Raw genomic sequence first — 19,358 nt, 5'->3', positions numbered from 1 at the left:
GGTGCTCTGCTCCATGCCAATCCCTCCGCGGGCATGGAAGCTTTCTTGAGAAAACCTGTCATTATGTTGCATTCATCACTTGCCAAGCAGGAGACCCAGACAGAGATGAAAATAGATCGCTCCTAGCGCTGTTGCTGTCAGAAAAGGAGCCAGATGGAAATGTGTACAGGAGTGCACGTGGTTTTCTTTGCCTGCGGTTGTAGGAGAGGCTCTGCCGGATTTAGAGGGTGCCTTTCCTGCTCACAGCAAGGAGGAAGCTGTGGCTAACTGGAGCTGGTCATGGGCTCTGGGACCAAGTGCCATGTGAGATGATCCCTGCCTGTGTGCAGAGCACCAGCAGAACTCAGGAGACCTTTGTCTCCTCACTCAAGCACAGGGAAGTTGGTTTTTCTTGATCCGGAGGGTCCAGGTCACCAATTTGAGGATGGGTACCTCTGCAGGTTTCACAACCTGGCAGCGTGCCGGCTGTGAAGACTGGCATCTGGGAGATGGGCTTTGGGTGTACCACAAAGGCACATCACGTTCCTGGTGCACTGGCCCTCCGGCTGGGAGGCCGCTTTCCTCAGCGTGGGTTCCTGTGGGGGCTGGAACAGCACTGGGGCTTTGCCATTCTCAGGTTAGTCCATGGGGACAGGCTTTGGTGTGGCTCTGCCACTGGTATGGCAGTAGGAATGCGGTAAGGGAGTGCCTCCTTGATCTTTCTTGGGCAAAACTATCCGAACTTCAGGTGGATCTGCAGTGTGTCCATACCACAGGGAATGTGAGCTGAGGGGCTGGCCACTAGCCTGGACCGTATCGGTGTTAGCCAATGCCAGAGGCTGGCTCGGTGATTCATGGAAACGGAGCCTGCAGGTCCTTGCTGTGGATGCTGGATAGGGAGTATCTCTTACAAGCCGTTTTTGCTGGTGCTCCGTGAGCTTTTTAAGAGAAACTTGAAATATCGATGAAGGTTGGCAGTAGGGAAGCCAGTCAAGTGTTACAGTCTTGAGGGACACCAGCAGAGGAATGTATCTCACCTTTGTAATCTCAAACTGGTTACTTGGCTCAGTTACTAACCATGCATCACCAGCACCAGGCAAGGGCAAGGCAAGAGCCACTCTGACCACCAGTTCCTTGCTCAGTGTGCTCTGAAGTCAGGTGAGATGTAATTTCCTGTTTGGTGGTGGCTGATGAGCTCAGGAACTTTCTAGATCTGCTGGTGGAAAGTGCTGGAGGTCCCTGCCTGTCCCTTCTGTCTTGCTGTGGTGGTTCAGCCCTGAAGGAGGTTCATCCTACAGGGATGGTGGCTGAAGATATGGGAGAGAAGTGTGTGTGCTTGCTTGAGATGTAGTTGTCAGTGAGAAGATGCCTGTCACTTCTGGTAGCTCCCTGGGAGCAGATGCTGAGGAGAAAATCCTGGGGAACCGAATGGGCTGAAACCTCTGGGATGTTGAGAAACCTTAAGATCATGTTGCAGGAATTCCTCCAGAAAGCCATGTTAGGGGAGCGTAGCCATGGGCAGCAAGAAGGGCTGTGGCTGTTACCCTGCCTGCTTTTGGCTGAGCGGCGAACAAAATCGGTGTGCACATTTTGAGGTCTCTTTCAGATAAAAACCATCTTCTTTGAAGGACTTTTCCTGGCTTCAGATGTGATCAGTCCCTCCCTAACCTGCCTCGCGCTCTGTGCGTGCTGCCAGGGTGCAGTTCTCTGGCAAGGGGAGAGCCTGTACTGGCGGGGGGTGCTGAGGGCTGGTGAGGTGCTACTTGGTGAGGTGCTTCCTCGCCAGGCATCTCACGCCATGCCCCGTGGGCTCCTTTCAGAACTGCCTCATTCGAGTGACGCCGCGGGGCCGTGAAGCACTGGTGACAGACTTCGGGCTGGCCAGGGAGGTGGTGGAGCTGCCAGTGAAGGACGTGGAGAGGAAGCTATCTCTGGTGGGCTCTGCTTTCTGGATGGCTCCTGAGATGCTGCGGGGAGAGCCCTATGACCGGAAGGTATGGCACTGTGTCCCAGCGCCTTGGTCATCCTCAGAGCTCCTGAGCGAGCACAGGAGATGTCTCCTCTGCTTGCTGACGTGTCCCAACAGCAGAAAAGCCCTTCCTTCCTTCCCCGGGAAAAGTTGCCCTGCTCCCTGGACCTTTGCTCAGTGATGCTCTGCTTAGTGACTTGGAAGTCCCTTAAGTGGCCTCATTAAGTTAAATTATTAAGGAAACGGATTGCTGCTGGGGACAAACAGAGTGAAGCATCTCTGAGGAAGATGCTTGATGAGTTGCAGCCCGATGAGCCCCGTGCAGGATCTGTGGGTGGTGCCAGAGCTGTGGCAGAAGCACCAGACACATTGAACGAGCACAGGGCCAGGCTTCCTGAGGATGAGGCTGGATTCCCAAGTGGGGCAGTGGTGGTTTTGGGTGGGTTCAGAAGCCCAGAAAAAGTTTAGGGGTTTGCTGCCTCCATCTCCAGTGGGCTTTTGTGATGGGCTTTTGCGTAACTAATGGCAGGACCTTGTTGTTGGTACTCCCCTTTCTCATGCTTCGCTTCTGTGCATGCCCTGTCCCTGCTCCCACTCTCCCACCCCTCCTGCAGGTGGATGTGTTTTCCTTTGGCATTGTTCTGTGTGAAATCCTGGGCAGGATCCCAGCTGACCCTGAAGTGCTTCCTAGGACTCAGGTAATGATTCCTGCAGCCAAAACTGTTGGTGTTTTCTCCATGGTACCAGACTGTGGCATCTCTCTGGACCAGACAGCCCAGCACACACGTGTACATATTCACACTCAGGTTTTGCAGTGAGAAAATCTAATCTCCACGTTTTCAGTGCACCAGATTTCAGTGCGTCTATACTTTCAAAACTTTTTCTTTGATCAGCAATTTGAGATTAAGTACTTCTGTTTAAAGACCTTCATTCCAAATCCTTCATTTCACTTTGCCATTTCAGCTTCTCCGTTGAAGTGGCAGGTTAAACACAACTGTCATCACAAGTGTTTATTTTCAGATACATTGCAGTCAATACAGAGTTCATGTGGAAACAGTGGGCTTCCCTAAAAACATGACCTTTTTTGTTTCCATGTTATCAGCATTTCCCTTTCCCAAAGTGGGAAGGGAAATTTTGTCCTGAACAGGGATGAAAAGTCCAGCAGGAAAACAGCAAATTGCTGCTTTCCAAGGCAGAATGCAAAGAACCTGCAGTGACCGGGGATTATTTTACGATTCTGTGAGACTGAACAGGAACTAACACTCCATCTGTGTTCACAAGATGAAGGAGAATTATGTATCAGAGACTCCAAATTCTGGAGGGACAAAGCTGTAGTTAGGGAAGCAGCTGGCTGGACCCCTTTGACTCTCAGTTGCTGTTGCAAGACCAGATTATCTGCAGCTCTTGTCCTCAGCAGCCACTGCTCAGCACCTGGTGCTGGTTCCTCTACCGGTTTCTGCTTTTGTGGCTCTTGTTGCCTTAGTCTGAGCTTTTCCAGGAGGACACATACAGCCCCAGAGGGATAGCACAAAGCAAGCAGAAGGATGCTGCAGTCTCCCAGCTCTGCTAATGATTTACCACCTGTGCCGTCCTGCCAGAGCTGATGTTGACCCAGTACCTTTGTATAGCCATCAGTAAAAACTGTGATGGAGACCCCAAAAAAGCTTTAAACCATGAGCATTTTGTGTTTTAACACTTTGAGAAGGATGAAGAGCTTTGAAAGGACTTTATAGCTGAAGTCTTGTCTACGTATTCTTTCCCTTTCCTCACAGGATTACGGCTTGGATGTTGCTGCCTTCCAAGGGATGATTGGCGAATGCCCCAAGCAGGTGATAGATCTTGCTGCCAGCTGCTGTCGGGTGAGATTCTTGCTAGCTTTTTTTTTTTTTTTTTTTTGCTTTGCTTTTATTGGATTTGTGTCACAGTTGTATGACAGAGACCAAAATTGTTGTGAACCCTGGAGAGCTTGCACCTGCTGCTCTCAGGGGTTCTGCCACTTGAGCTGTGAAGTGATGACATCTTCCTGGGCCAGTAATATGCTTTCATCCACCATGCAGTTTTGCCCCTAGAAGTGTTTAGTTTGTGTATTACAGCCCAAAACACCCCAAGGTCCCGCCTGTTCTCTTGGATGTTGACCCCAGAGTGGGAAGCACATGGGTGATGGTGTCCAGTCCCTCCTGAAGCCAGGCTGCAGGCAGAGGCACCTGGCTGGTCGCTTCTGGAGGATGCTGCCTCGCCATCACCAGCCCTGGGTTACAGATAGCATCGGAGCATAGTCCTCCAACCTTTTTTGCTTTAGCGTAAAAGAAATGGTGAAAGCTGGGACGCCTCCCCATGCCGCCCAAAGCTCTGGGAGGCAAAGCAGAGAGAAAGTAAGGATTCAAGGTAATTTCTGAAAGGAAGAGAAAACCAAAGGCAGTAATCATAAGGTAGAGATTGGAGAAGCTGGGTCATCACAATGGACCTAATTGCTGGGAACTCAAGCCAGCAAGTAGGAGTAAATCCTTGCACGGATCTCGAGGATGTGTGAATAACTTGCCCTGAATCAGAGGAGTCATTCATGTCAGCAACAGGCTTAGATGTGTGTGTGCTCAGACCCCGTACCTCTGCCAGGCAGCTTCTGAATGCCAGTCCATATAATAACGGGCTCCTGCCAGAACTGGGGCTGGTCTCTGCCTGTGTGCGATGTGTGGGTCTGGGAGTCTCTGTGCAGCCCCTCCAGCTGGCTCTGCAGCGTCAGGCAGGACGGGCAGCCCTGGGATGGGCTGGCGGGGGCGTGGGACAGGTGCCCTGGGCCATGTGCCCCACTTCGAGTACACCCCGATGGCACTGGGAGGGCTGAGGGATCACAGCCTGCTGAAGGATGAGCTGCATCGGGGAGAGAAGACAGATCCTGACTGTCATGAAAAAGCTCCGGGGATGATACATCTCCCTCCTGATGCCCACCTGCAGCCTTTCCCTGCCCCTGCACCCTTTGGGTGGGCTTTGGGATGAGCAGTTCCCGCAGCCTGGCCAGGCTGGCGTGTGTGGAGCTGGTTTTCACCTTCTCACTGCCCTTGCTGGAGCTGTACCACACCATGGGACTTGTCCTGCTGCTGCTCCTTTGCAGCAACCCAGGCCTGGATCACCACGTGGTGATGCCAGAGGGCTCCACCACCACATGTGTCACCCACACCGGTGCTACTGGTGGGTGGATGCTGTTGCCCAGCCTTGGGGGAGCCAGCAGAGCCCCCGCCTCCTGGCCTCCCAGGGTGTCCTCTTCAGCTTTCCCTTCTCCTTCCAGGTGGAAGCATTTAAGAGGCCATCTTTCTCCGAAATCCTGGATGCGTTGGAGGATGTGGCGGAGAGCCTTGAGTCTAGGAGGGACAATCAGCTTTCGGGCTGAGCTGTCTGCCTCCTGTGAAGCTTGGCAGAGAATCACCTGAACTGTAAATTAACTGTCTGGGGTGTCAGGAGTGAAGAAGGAAGATGGGGAAGGGAAGAGCTAAGTGACGTGCTGGTGTTTATTTAATCATAGTCTCAGTTTCTAATTTCTTGGATGGAAAACATGGTTAAAAATGGCGAAGGGACTTACCAAGGGTATATTTTTCCTAGCTAAGATTTTTAACAGATGTAATTAGGACACCAAGCAGCCTTTGTCTGTTTGCTTGTTAAAAGCAAATGATCCTGGAGGGACCCAAATTCCCTTGAGGATGCTTTCCAAATCCCCAACAGAAACATCATCCTCTCCTGCTTCCCCACACCCAGGGCCTTCCCCTCCTCCATCCCCATGGCCTTGGGGAATCGCCTCTCGGGGGCCTGGGGTCTGTGCAGTGTGAAGGAGAGGGGCTCTGGGGTGCTTGGTGAGCCTTGGTGTCGCCTTATTTTTAAAGCCTTAAAGCACCCATCCAGCAGCCTTGCAGGAGCAGGTACCCTCTGCAAGATCTCTGACTGGGTCTCCTGGCATCGTGCTCAGGGCACAGCCAGGCACGGAGGCATCTGGCAGGGGTTTGGAGAGTCAACAGAGCCACCCATGGGGTGCTGACCTGTGCCAGCCGAGGTGATGGGGAGGGTGTGCCTTATCGTGATACGGACTAACTGACTAATGTCTCCTCTCAGAAAAGCTTTGTCAGACACATGTCCCAGCATCACGGCAGTCTGGGTTTCTCCCTGCTGCCCTCAACTGGGGCTCAAAGATGGAGGGGTCTGCCTCCCCCTTTCTTGTCCTGCTGCAAACACGGCAACGAGCACAGGGCCAGCAGCTTATGAGGCCAAAACAGGGAGAGCTGGGTCCAGCATCACCCAGCATGTCACCCGTTTCTCTGCCTGGTCCAGCACCCATCACCTCCTTGACAGGGTGGGACACCCTCATGGGCCCCAGGGCTCAGGCAGCCAGGAAGGGACTTGGTTTTGATACTGTGTTTTCTTCTGTGGGCCAGAGGAGGGTGCTGGGGCCGCGGATCCAAACCAGAGGTGGAAATAATAATGCCTAGAAATAGTTTGGCATTTCAAATTAAGAGGTGAACAGTCGAGTCCCTGCCCCCAGATCGGCTGATTGCTGGGCCATTGGTCTGAAAGACATGTTCTGCTGGAACCAAAACGTTTGTGGATGTAAATAGGTGTAAAGTCTGTATAGTGGTGGAGCTGTGGCTCTGTTCTTGTAGACTGTAAGCTCTTGGAGCAAGGATCATTCATCTGTCCACCAAAAAGTATTTCAGTGTTTAGCTCAATGGGCCTTCAACCTACAGTTTGAAGGATGTTCTCCCATATATAGTTGTTGACCCACCTGGGGGCCTCATCTCAAGCTCTTGGAGCTGGATTTGGTGTCACATATAGCCTGGTGTCTCTGTGCCATGGTACCTGCACAAGGGACTGTCAGTGTGCTGGGACAGAGACTTGGTGGAGAAGCACGGTGCATTTTCACCAGGGATTGTAAGGAATTGGGAGCTGGCATGAAACGCACTGAATGGCACCAGGGCCACCAGCTCAGCCACATCTCCAGGGGACATCTGCAGCTCCTCATTCCCCAGAGGTGCCATTTGTGCTTTTGTGGGATACGGACTTACTTGCGTAAGAAACCTCCTGCTCAACAGTAAACTGCCCAGAAAATACCTTCATCCCAGCTGGATACTGCCAGTGGCAGGGAAGCAAAGCTTCAAGAAGTAGGAGACTGAAAATAAGGGAAACTCTTCAGCCTGAAGGAGGGAGAAGTGGCCACTTTTTGACTTGCACCAGTTTGGGGACTTAAGAGCAGTGAAGTGAAATGGACTGCAACAGCAGTGCAAACAGCACCAGTGGGTGCGTGTCAGTGAGAGCCAGCCACCAGCAGCATCACAGCAATGCATTGCACAAGAACCAGAGGGTGTATATTTGCCTACCAGGAGATGGACCTGAGGAGATAACCACAACCTCCCAGGGCTTCCCAGGCTCCCCTGGCCTTCCACAGAGGAACAGACTTGAGAACGAGGAATCCAACGGTCTGTCCTAACACCCAAGGCATTAAGGATACAAAGTCTTCCAAAGGCCACTCTGGATGAAGGATAGCTGTCCACCTCAGCTCAGTTGCTGGCTAGACACGTTGCTTTCGCAAAGCCTTTCCCCAGCCTGCCCCGTGCTGCCTGATGTGACAAGCTGGAGCCTGTTCTTCCTCTGGCCCTCCTGCACAAGAGCAGACTAAAGGCAGATCCCTCAACACGCCGACCCCTCAAACAGCCTGTGATGGGGTGAAGGTGTCTTGTTCTAGGGGCACTTCCCTGCGGAGCTGCTGCCCTGCTGGCCACCTCCTTCCCAGGACCAGCAAGGCTTGGTGCTGGCGGTGCCCTGCTGCAGACTGGGCTGATTCTTCCTCTAGTTAGACATCGGGCTCTGGTCCTGCAGAACAGCAACAGTGAGGCTGGGACACTGTAGAAAAGGCGTGTGGAGTTGCACATACTTTGGTGATGCTATGGTATGAAGGAAGATCTTTTGGGTTTTTTTATCTGCTTGGACAGAAGCAGCCTGCTCAAGGGTTAAATGGGGGGATATTTTCTGCACAGAGGATAGCATCAACCAGCACAGTCTGAGCTGCGATGGAGCAGAACTAGGTTCCTTCTGCGCTTGCCATGTGCCTCATCCACTCTCACAGCGCGGCCACGTGCTGGATCTCAGGTGACTGAAGGGTATTGGGTCCTTGCTGGAAGGACCTTTGGTGCCTGCTGCAGGGGCAGGTGGGACTGAGACTGTATACAGGCACCATATGGAGTAGAAAAGCCCATGCTGGGAGCGTGCAGAGAACAGTTCCAGGTCTGGGAATTTGTCTGGTGCATCTCATGGACTAAGAGTTTCTCTTCACTGGTGAGAGCTGGAGGGAGAGGTGAGCATGGGAAACCTGCTGAGATGCCCTCCAGGTACAAGCCCCTGCGCTGGAGCACAGAGTCTAGTTTCCCCACACCTCTCTGATGCAAAGTCCAAGTTAGTGGTTGAATTTCATGCCTCAGAGTCCTGGCACTGAACTGAAGTCAGTGTGACGGTGAGTGGAGGGTTTGGGCAGCACAGCAGGCTTGCCTCTGCTGGACCTGACCAGCAGCTGCCTCTTCTCCTCTCTTCCCTCTGTTGGCCGCTTGCTCCGCAGGTGCTGATGGCCTGGACCTGGCCATGCTGCGCCCCACGGGCCATGGTGTTCCCACATCCTCCATTGTGTCTTTGTTTGTTTGGTTTTATAAATGCCATTTGGGAATAAAGTCTAATGGTTCTTTTCCACGTCAGCCCTGGCTGCTGTGTTTCATCATCCTGGGTCTGCTGAGTGGTGCTGCTGAAATACTGTGTTTCCAAACAACTAAACAAGCAGCTTCATGGTCTATCAGTGTAGCTGGTGTAATACACCTTCAGTTAAAAGTAATTTACAGAAGAGTCTTAGCTATGAAAGAGTGGTATTTTGGGTCCGTTGCCTTGCTGTGCCCTCTGTGGCAGGGTCAGCTGGTGTCTCAGGTCGCTTCTTTACTTAGGTTAGGTGGGCACAAGGTAACAGCAGCAGCACAAGCATCGTGCAAAGGGCGTTGGAGTCACCTTCTCCACCCCAGCAGCCCATAAGCCAAAATTCCCTCGTGCTGGAGGGGCTGCTGCCAGCCAACGGGTTACTGCATCAGCTTAGGGGATGCAGGAGAATTTTGCTCTGCAGCCAGGTCCAACCCCCTCACCTAGCACTGGTGATGGCTTGTCATACCTAACCGTTTCCTCTGTGGAGCCAGGTGGCGGTCTGGGAATATCAGCTACATGGGCTTGGGTAAACTGTTCATGATGTTCTCTTAATCCCTTTAACATCAGTGTCCTTCAGAAATGAAATTTAAATGTTGGAGGTTTCTGTGTACTAAGGGAAGCGAGCTGAGGATTTCAGCAGCTGCTCGTGTGTCTCTGCAGAGGGCTCTGTGGTTCTGCAGAGGTGTCTGTGGCAGGACGCTGGGCCTCTCTGAGAAGCTGGGCAACAGCACCAGTGCCTGGATTGGGTGAGACACAGCTGGATGCTGTGGGACCTTGCTCCTGCTGGGGGCATATCAATCTGCCTGGGAGTAGGAGAAAAACAAAACAGAGCTCCTGGAGATAGGGAAACGACTGTGGGACTTTCAGTGTGTGCTTCTCTGCTCAGACACACGCTTTCTCATGTACCTGAAAAGGAGAAGCGAACAGGGACAGGACCTAGTGAACAGGGAGATGCAAAACCTCAGGTTTGTTTCGTAGCACATTGCTGACCTGCTGTGGTGTGCTGGGTGAGCGGTTTCTTCGCTTTTCTCACTCACAGGGTTTGAATTCTGTGTTGTAGGGCTGGAGCTGCCTTGGCTGCACATCTGTGCAATAAGTGTGATAAACATAGGACAGTCAGGAATGTAACACAAATGAATACTCTGCTTCTGGTGACTCTGAGCTGTCCCTGCAGTGAGTTGGCAGTGAGCTCTCCCTTCCCTTTGTCAGCTGTGGGGAGGAGTCTGGGAAAAGACCCTTTAACCAGTTCTGCTAAAAGTCAAATACAACATCAACACTAACGGGATGAACTGCCTCCATCGGACAGCAGGTAGCCCATCTTCAAATGCTACTGGAAACAAGGGGGAAAAGGAAGATACTGGCATGTGCTAGTGATTTACATGATGTCCACGTGTGCAAGGCTTGACTTGGGACTACTGTAGTGTCCTGGTACCACATGTGTTGCTGGACCAGCATGCACATTTTGTACCCAGCTCTTGGTCCCCAGCAGCTAAAGAATGAGATCTGGAAAGATGCCCTGGAGGAGTGGTGGGAATTGCTGGGCAATACTATTGTGGTTCCAGGAGCTGAGGTCCCACCTGAGGTTCTGGAGCAAGTGTTGTGTGAAGCAGTGGGGAGGTAGCAGTGCTCACAGCTCTGTGCTGGAAGCTCAGTCCTTTCAATGCTGGCCTGTGTTGTGGCTCCGTCACAGCCTGCAGGGAGAGAGGGAGTTGGGACTTCAGTGCCTGTCAGGTGGCTCTTGGGTCCAACAGAAAAAGAGGCTGTGAGAACACTGGAGGCTTCATATACTTGGATTAGACTGAAAATTACCGGTAATTACCATATAGAGTAGTGATGTCTGAGAGCTTTACTGAGATGCAATAGCCTCACCATCACTTGGTCTTTAAATCAAGGTAACGCACTTTTCAGAAAAAAGATGCTTGAGCTCAGTCAGCATCTGTGGGGCTGCTGGAAATAATCCAAGGTGAGAGTCTGGGGCTTACAGGAGCTCAAACCAGCACCAATTTCTTCTGGTCTCTAAAAGCCTGCTCTAGGCTGAAGGCACACCCTGTAATACCCTTCCTGGTCCAAATTCGCCCTCAAACAACATCATGTTTTGTGTCTTCTCTAGGCTGTTGAGGGGCGCCTGTTGGTGCTAGTCAGACACCCTCTTGGCATGTTAAACCAGCCTGAATTTCATTTCTGTTCGCTTATGGGAGTAATGGTATTCTTTGCCCGTCTTCCAGTTTATGCCATCAGCGTAGCTGCCGTGCACTCCCAGCCAGTACATCCCGTTCAGGTTGGAGTAATGGCAGTCGTTGTACCACCATGCTCCCTTGTACTCTGTGGCACAGTTAAAGGAGCTCATGTCGTTGTCCTGGTCTGTTGTTGAAAACGGCATGTCCTTGTGGTATGATAAGGAGTCTCCTGCAGAGAGCACATGAGAAGTTACTGCAGTAGAGAGCACAAAAGGGAACCTATATGTGTCTGTGCATCACTGCAGGGCATCATGGCTGGATGCAAGGCAGGTTTTATAAATCCTGCTGTTCTCTTGGTTGCTTGGTCCTAGAGAAAAAGAGTATCCTGAGCTCTGCCAGGACTGCTAAAACACGTGGAGAACTTACCTATGCCTGTGAATAAAATGGGCCAGATTCTCCTCACAGTTACACAGGTGCCACTTCTTCTGCACTGCTCAGATTTCCTGCAGACGTACTGAGGTCTGGACTATCAGACAGAGTTGCAATGTACAAAGCTACATAAACCCAGAGCACTGTTATCTCAGGTGTTGGTTTCATTCACTCCTGCATGAAAAGTATTGAATTTTGCAGGGGATTTGTTTGCTTTTTTAAAGAAAAACAAAAGAATTAGACATTAAGAGGATGCAGTGCTGATGCTGCAAGTATTGAAGAGCATCCCAGCCCTGGAAATGCCAAACCTTGAGGGCAAATATTTCCTTCCAATGGAACTGAAAGCAGAACCTGGCCCAGCTGCTGCAGAACTGTTGGGAAGGTTATGCTGGATGAGGTGCTGCTCAGGACCAAGTTCCACATTTATTGCTAAACCATGTGGCTGGGCTTGTAGGTAATGCTGTGCGTTACACTTCTGTGGGTGATGGGTGTCCCTGTCCTTCCCAGCACCCAGAGGTCACTTGGCACCTGGTGTACCACAGCCAGTTTTAAAAAAGTGACCCAAAGTGTAAGCAGCACGAGGAGTTTGCGTGATACTGCTCTGCCCTATAAATGCTGAACACTTCTGAGATGGGCTAGAAAACAGCCTTGCCCAGTGAGCTGCTGGGCTCACTTACCAGCATTTCCACCAAGGAAGTCTCCTAGCACCAGTTTGTATTTCTCAGACTCTCCTAACACTCTGAATGAAGCATACTTGGCAAAATAGTAGTTGTTTTCGAAGTCTCTCAGGTCAATGCGGAGTTCACAGGTTCCTGGAAAAGAAAGTGGACAGTAGTGGTGCAGGGCGGAGGGGGAATATGCACCTGGGCTTCTGGGTGGAGGATTTAAGGAGCCGTGAGCTAACTTGGGAGGAGCTTCCACTACTTGAGGGATTATGATTTATTTGAAATTCCTGCAGAATCTCCTGCACTGTTGATGGCTTTCTTGTGAAGCACCTTTTTGGATCTGATCTTGGGTGGTCATGGGCACTGAGAACTGCACGCCCAGGCACCCTGCACACAACCGTGACTCCAAGGCTGTGTATGAACAAGACGATTGCCATCACAGCTACACCTAGTAGGAAGATGTGTTGGTCTGTCTCCAGGAGAGGTCATGCAACCAGCTCATTATCTTCCCTGGCTTCAAGATTGCCTTTTTTTTTTTTTTTTTTTAAGTGCAGTGTCCTGGGCAGCAGGAACCTGGACGCTGTTTAACTGCTGGGACCTCAGGGAGCTGCAGGAAGCTCCGATTCCTTTAATGCCTGAGTGTGGTACGGGGTTAAACTCAGGACCCCAGCCGGGGATGGAGGCAGACCTTACCCAGTGAGGTGAGGAAGTGGATGTTGTCATTCCCCAGCCAAAACTCTGTCAGCTGGTTGCCAAAACCTCGTTTGTATGAATCCCAACCTCGCAAGAAGTTCACTGACCCATCCCAGCGCCTCTGGAAAACCTGCAGGAAAGGAGAGTTTCAGTTTTGCCAGGGCACTCCCTCCCCACCAAAAGCATCTGCAGTGCCCAGGTGGCACAGCCCCCCACCCAGCAAATGCTCCCCCTGCATCAGGACACTCCTGTGGGTCTCTGGGGACCAAACCCCAGGGGAATCCCTCACTCACTTATCTCCTCCACCTGCCCTTGGAAATGAGGAGCAAATTATTTGCTGATTTAAGTGGGGAATGGGTCTGTGGTGCTCAGCCTGCTCCCAGAGACATTCTCAGGAGCATCCCCTGCATCCACAGGGATTCATGCAGGCTTGCTGTCTCCTCAGTGTGTGTTTTCCTCCTTTTTTGTTTCTATTTTGGTGCCATCCTTTGCAGCCCAAATAAAAATCACTATAGGGACATAGAAACCTCCCTTTGCTCGTCCTACTCACAATCCATCCTCCGCCATCCGTGTCCATGTCACAGAAGACAGTGGTGGCATTGCAGCCTTGTGGGTAGATGGTGTACCAGCCGCTCAGGTTCTTCCCTTTCCCCAACAGCTCTTGGCAGTTCCTGGCTTCTGTACAAGTCAGGGAAAGAGATCAAGCGGAAAGAGTTATAACATGCCCACTGTATTCAGGGGGCACATCAGCCACATGCCCCAAGTAGGAGACTTGGAGCCCTTCAGCCTCCCAGCTGGCTCTTTGCACTGCAGAACTCTGGTGCACACCTCCTGGGAGCCAAACCCCGCTGCAGTTTCTGATCCAAACATCACAGGGGAGATGGGCACCTGCTAAGAGATGGTCTGAGGTGCTCAGACTCCTCTCATCTGCCATGACTCTTTTGGGCTTCTGGGTGGAGGAGCTGCTCTGAGCAGGATGACAAAGTCATGATCCAGGCTCAGGAATGTATGGGGGCACAGGGAGTGTGTGGGTAGTTGGCAGCAAAGGAGTGGTGACACAGAAAAACACTTACCTGTAATACAGAAAACAGCGTTCAGATCATCCTCTGTGGACTGGACAGACAGTACTTTTGTATATATACATATATATGATATATAAATTTATTTTTCTTCCCCAAAACTAGACCTGATGACAGAAGCTCAGATTCACAGATGCCGAAGGATTGACTGAAGCGGTCACTATCAGACATCCCAGCTTCCAGCTGCATCTGTGGCTTTCAGAGGGGAAAGCCTTGGGAACTGATCTGAGGCAGCGGTGGTGGCAGTGCAGGCGTCTGAGCGTGCTGTATTTGATGAACGGACGCACAGCTGTACCAGGCTGTCTTGTGGGCATGGGCATCCTTCCTAACGAAGGGATGGTCCTGGACTTGGCCTCTTCTCATTAGTCAAATAGTTTTACATGCCCAGGAAACATAAGGGCAAAGGAGTGCCTGGAGCAGCAAGGGGCCAGTCCAGGAGCATCACAGACTCCCTCTTCCAGGCGTTACAGCAGCTCTGATATGCCCAAGCCTCTGCGTGTGACTGTGACCTTACAGCATCCAAGTGTAGCTAAAGCAGGTTGTAGCTCTGCTTTGGTTGTAGCTCATGGAGACAGACAGTTCAACTGAAGTTTTTCCTTCCTTCTTTCCTTCCCTTTCCTTCCCTTTCCTTCCCTCCCGCAATGAATAAATTAATCTGAGCGCCGTCACACACATGAACACTGTGTCTACTGAATCTGCTACTATAAGCAGGATGGTATAACTGTCTTTGAAGTAGCAGCATGTCTACAGAGGTGTTTCTAGTGGTTTCATCTTGGAAACCAGGACACTGAGGCTCTCAAAACCCAAGGCAGATCTCCTCCAGGACACACAGAGGGCAGGTGATGTGCAGTGTGTTCGGAGGACAGGACTTTCCTGGCCTGGCTGGATTACAGAGCAGACACAGAGAAGCTGCATGTGGCTCTGAGAAGCAAATAGGCTAACAGTGATATTTCCTTATTCTGTCTTTCATTGTCACTCTGAATTTGGGGTTTTTTACTGCCATGTCCTGACTTCTGGTGCAGGGAGTCCCACCACCATCTATCTGCTCTGTGAAGCCAATGGTGGCATGAAGGAGCTAGGACGAAACTCACCCCATGTTTCTGGAAATCCGGGCTCTCCTTTTATTCCTGTTAGACAAACAACACCATCAATTGCTCTGCCAGGGAAGCGGGACACATTATAGATGCACAAGAAGCAGCAGCCTTGCCTCTCTTGGATTGTTGTACCTGGCATGATGTATTTTCCCCTGACATCTGATTTGGGTTTAGGAGGTCTAAATGGCCAGACTGACACAAGATGTGTCTCTGTTGGACCTGGCTGCTCTGCCTGCTGCTGGCCAGCCCACCGAGCTGGGTACCGACGCTTTGTGCCAGTTAGTCCCATCGGTCTGGGACATGTAGGAATGGGAAGGAGGAGGCAACGCACCTGCAGGAAGGCAGGGTCAAATATTTGCTGCTGGCAGAGGGCTTTAGTCAGTGGTTTGGGAGCAGCTGTACCAGCTGGAGCAAATGTGCTCAACCAGCAGCTATGACAAGCCAAGCTCCTGTGTGGGAAGCTGCAGCGCAGCCAGTGCTCAGCGCTGGGTGCCAGCAGCCCTTGCGTGCAGGATGACAGCAGCAGGAACCAAAACCTTGTTTTCCCTCCAGCCTATTGCTGGTAGAGAGGTATGTTCTTCTGACGTCCGAGTCTCTACCTGCTGCCATAGCACGGGAATGCCAGAGGTCTGCCCAAATCTGGCTGGTCCATCAGGCTGGGGCGTGTGAAGCCCTGTAGGTTCTGTAGCTGATGGTGCTGTGCAGCAGCATCATGCCCCCAAGCTGGGGACAGCCCCTGTTGCTGAACAGCTGGTTTGGGAGAGGGGCTCACACCACCCACGCCAGGGCTGAGCCTATGATGGGGCACAACTGTCATCAAACAGTCCCATCCAGTACCTGGTGGGTACTTTAATTTCTCTGTATTTGCTCCCACCTGGTGTGTTGTTCCAGAACAGCACAGGGTGGAAGTTTAACTAACCCAGCTCACAGGATAAATTCAGTGCAGCATGATTTACCTTGTGGTCCTGGGAAGCCAGGCTCTCCAGCTGCTCCTGCAAAAGACAAGAGGAAAATGCTCATCACAGATGATTCAACGAGTGAATTACTTGGCTCCCCAAGCGGCTGCTCCAGCCTGTCCATATGTCCCAAATGTACAGGAGAGGCTGTCAAGTGGTGCAAAGCCACAGTGTCCCAGCTGGTGCTGCCACCCCGGCCTGGCTGCTCTCCGGATCAGCAGCATCTCTCGGGAAGCGCAGGAAAATACAGGGCAGAGAGAGAACTGCTGCTCCATCTGCTGGAGCGTATGGGGGGTTCACCGCTCCAGCTCCGCGACTTTTTTGGGGGGCTTTTAGTTTTTAGTCAGGCACCTGTGAGATTTTGGGCAATAGCTGCTTTTGCAGTGGGTTCATCCATCTCCTCTGAGGTTTCAGCTGAGATCTTTCACTTTCTTGGATGCTTTTGGCCAGGAAATAATAGCTACCTAATTCAGCATGCAAAGGGGCCGTTTTCCGAGCTAGTCAGTGCACCAGTGCTCAGTTCCTGGGTGCCACCTTGTTCTGCAAACTAGTTTATTTAAAAGTGACACTTTTTCAGTGTTTGCAGCACACAGATCCTGCTGAAGACCTTAAGTACAGCCTGGATGGAATGAAAGCAGACATCTTCCTCTTTTCTGGGGCTCATCCTGTTGCAAACAAACCCCCATTCCCTCCTTGCTTCACCCTACACTAGCTGTTTCTTGGGGGTCTGATCCCACTCTTGTGGTCAAGTGGGCTACAGTGGCATCACATGCTGAGTCCAGGGCTGGAGGCTGCTGGAAGCACTCAGCATCGTGTCTCTGCATCATGCCTCCTGCACCCCAAAGCTCCTCAGAGAGCCATTTGGGCAGGTTTGTCATGGTGGAAGAAGGTTAATGTGGGAGTAAGGAATGGGGAGAGGTCTTATTTTAGAGGGCTGGTAAGGATCAGTGGAGAATTTTGAGAAGAAGAGTAGTACCTTCCTCTGATGAGTGTGGTCTGACTCAAGGACACTATTTCTAGTACTCACCCCACGCAAGATCCAGCCCCCCAGATCCTGCTTTGCCTATGCTATTTCAGTGCTGTTTCTTCAACTATGACCAGCTCTGCAGTTCATCTCTGTAGACCCAATTTCCCAGTGCATGTCCTGAACTTGGGTAGATTTATGGGTTCAAGTTGAATATGCTGTGTATTACCTTTGGCACCAGTTGGTCCTGTTTTCCCAGGAAGTCCCTGGGCTCCCATTTCTCCTGCAAGGAAGGACTCAGTTTATATGTGCACATTGCAAACTGGCCAGGGGAGGTACAATGCAGAAGCCCAGGGAAACAAGGAAGCTGGGTTTTGTTAATTAGATTTCATCTTGCAACGTATCTTACTCCTTCTCTCCTGTTGAAGCTACACTACACTGGTCCTGCCAATGTAAGTCCTAATTTGCAGTTCACATATGAAATCCTATGAGCTCTGTACTTCTTGGAGCCAGTCCATGGATTTTGCTGCAGTGGATCTGCTCCCTCTGCTAACGTGATTCGCCTTCTCTATGAGTTGGCTATGAAAACCCTGAAGGACCCCCATCTCCCTTGCTTCCTGGGGTAGGGAGTGCCAGTACAGTTCCCAAACTGTCCCCTGGTAGACATGCAGGAGCATCACAGCCTCCCTCCCACCCAGACTGTTCAATAGACTCAGAAAATAAATTGATGTTTTTGTTGTAGAAGAAACCACCCAGGACCACTTCACACTTGTGACAGGACTCAGGGAAAAAAAGATGAGACCATGTGTACCAGCACATCTCTAGATGGGTTATCTCCTGCTCCTATTTGACCCTCCAACTGCACACAGAAGCCAGGGCCAGGCCAGCCACTGCTCCAGCCCAGCTTGCTTCCCCTACCCAAAGCAACAACGCCATCTCACATCACAGTGCTCATCGCTAGCGTTTGGGCTCTCACCTTTTGCTCCTGGGAGACCTGGTTCTCCTTTTGGGCCAGAGGCACCTGGGATCCCTGGGCATCCTTGGAGAACAGCAAGCCGGTCAGCATCACCCAGTCCCACTATTCTCACCTCTAAGGAAATGAAGAAAGTCTTTGTGTAGATTCTTAGGGCTCGAAAGTGTCTTGGAGAGGAATCTGAACCCTCTGGACTTGAGGAACAGTGCAAGCAAAAGCAATGAGGGTGGGAGTTTGCAGGTGTTGTATGGATTAACAGATGGCATTGAGGAGCTTACATATTAGAGGAGCTAGATACTGAATCTCTGGTTTCAGGGGAGTTCAGTGGGAGAGGAGGCTGTTATATATGACATTACGTGCATGACGAAAAGACTGTAGCTCAATAAAACAAAAGCTGAGAGGTGCCCTGGGGGGAATTGACAGCAGAGTAAGTGACATTGACCCATCTGTGGACAGTAAAGGCTCTACTAAATTTCCTGTCAGCAGGACAGTTTGAAATTGTCCCTATTGCCTTCCCAAGGAATACAGACAGAAAGCTGTGTTGTGCAGCATCCCCAAGCTGCCAGGGTGCCCAGCACCCAGCAAGCACTTGACCCATCCTTTGCATTGCTCTGCCCCCTTTAGTAACTGGGCCAAGGCACCAAGAACAAAAACCCCTTAACCAGGATAAAAAATCTCGACTGGGACAGCCTGTTCCTGGAGATCCCACGGGTGAGTAAGGAAGGATGTTACACCTTTGGCTGGAGCCAGCAGTTTTGTAAAATGGTTGCTGAGACTTCAGCCTCCCCCTTACCTTCCTCCCACTTGCAGCTGAAATAAAAAAAGCATAGAAGGAAAAAAATCATATATCCCCTCCCTTGCCCAAGCTCCTTGAGTTATAGAGGGTGATGAAACAGGCTGTCTCAGTGGGATGGCAGCAGGATCTGTGCCCCACTCACCTGGGCAGGTGTCCTGGGTATCACAAATAGTCGCTGTTAGGCTGAGTAGTGCCAGGAGGATTGTGGCTGCCCTCCCCATGGCTGGTACTGGTGTCTGCTCTCTGTGCAGCTCCCCTCATCCACGTCCCAGGCGCTGTGGTTAGCATTGACCCATCTAAGCTTTTTATACCAAACAAAAAACCCAGCACAAGCTCCACCTCTGCGCTTGCCCACTGCCTGCTCTCGGGTCTGGGACTCTGGCTGGGTGTCCAGCTGTTTCCCAAACATGCCACTTTCCACAATTCTGATGGGCAAATTCTTGTCCGGCTGCCCCAGCCTTCCTTGTCTCCATCCTCTGCAAATTTTGGATGCCCTTCTCCTCCCGTATTGTATTTCTATGGGAAACGAACCAGCAAAAACATTGGTTTAGCTAAGTGCAGACAGCTTCCCTCATCCTGCCTGCTAGTGGCCCTTTACAAAGAGAAGAGCTTACCATGTATATGGGGAAACTGAGGCACTTGGGGTCGAAAAGCCCAAGGTCAGCTGAGGCCACTGGCAGACAGAAGCCACACAACCTGGCTCATGCTCCAATGCTCTGCCTGCCAGGCAGCCCAGGGTTACTCTGCAACTCTTCAAACAGAGGTATCAGTTTATTTCCAGGACTGATGTGGAGTTAAAACTCCATGTTTCCAAGCAAGGTTAGGTGGGCAGAGCATATCTGATTATTTTTTTTTTTCTCCACCTGCTTT

General features: G+C 51.3%; 2 protein-coding genes across 3 annotated transcripts in view; one reads left to right on the top strand and one right to left on the bottom strand.

Annotated features, from left to right (window-relative positions):
• Window positions 1-8,665, top strand: part of LOC102051993 (dual specificity testis-specific protein kinase 2-like) — a 32,084-nt gene extending 23,419 nt beyond the window's left edge. For both annotated transcript variants that reach the window (XM_055721124.1, XM_014282270.3), the window contains exons 6-9: window positions 1,800-1,973; window positions 2,563-2,646; window positions 3,721-3,807; window positions 5,232-8,665. In XM_055721124.1, coding sequence (XP_055577099.1) covers window positions 1,800-1,973; window positions 2,563-2,646; window positions 3,721-3,807; window positions 5,232-5,333 — 447 coding nt within the window. In that variant the 3' untranslated portion in view covers window positions 5,334-8,665. The remainder of the gene's footprint in view (window positions 1-1,799; window positions 1,974-2,562; window positions 2,647-3,720; window positions 3,808-5,231) is intronic.
• A 976-nt stretch (window positions 8,666-9,641) lies between these two features.
• On the bottom strand, window positions 9,642-18,754 carry LOC102052160 (ficolin-2-like). The gene is made up of 9 exons (XM_055720645.1): window positions 18,631-18,754; window positions 17,696-17,809; window positions 16,949-17,002; window positions 15,756-15,791; window positions 14,797-14,832; window positions 13,177-13,304; window positions 12,627-12,756; window positions 11,946-12,080; window positions 9,642-11,068 (listed from the first exon to the last, which is right to left on the bottom strand). Exons 1-9 carry the CDS (start codon window positions 18,707-18,709, stop codon window positions 10,821-10,823), a joined length of 960 nt encoding a protein of 319 aa, XP_055576620.1. The 5' UTR covers window positions 18,710-18,754; the 3' UTR covers window positions 9,642-10,820.
• Window positions 18,755-19,358: the final 604 nt, after the last annotated feature.

This window comes from Falco cherrug, chromosome 9 (genome assembly GCF_023634085.1).
Source record: "Falco cherrug isolate bFalChe1 chromosome 9, bFalChe1.pri, whole genome shotgun sequence".
NCBI classification, from domain to species: Eukaryota; Metazoa; Chordata; class Aves; order Falconiformes; family Falconidae; genus Falco; species Falco cherrug.
The sequence above is the reverse complement of the archived record's forward strand: the minus strand, read 5'-3'. Positions and strand labels throughout refer to the sequence as shown.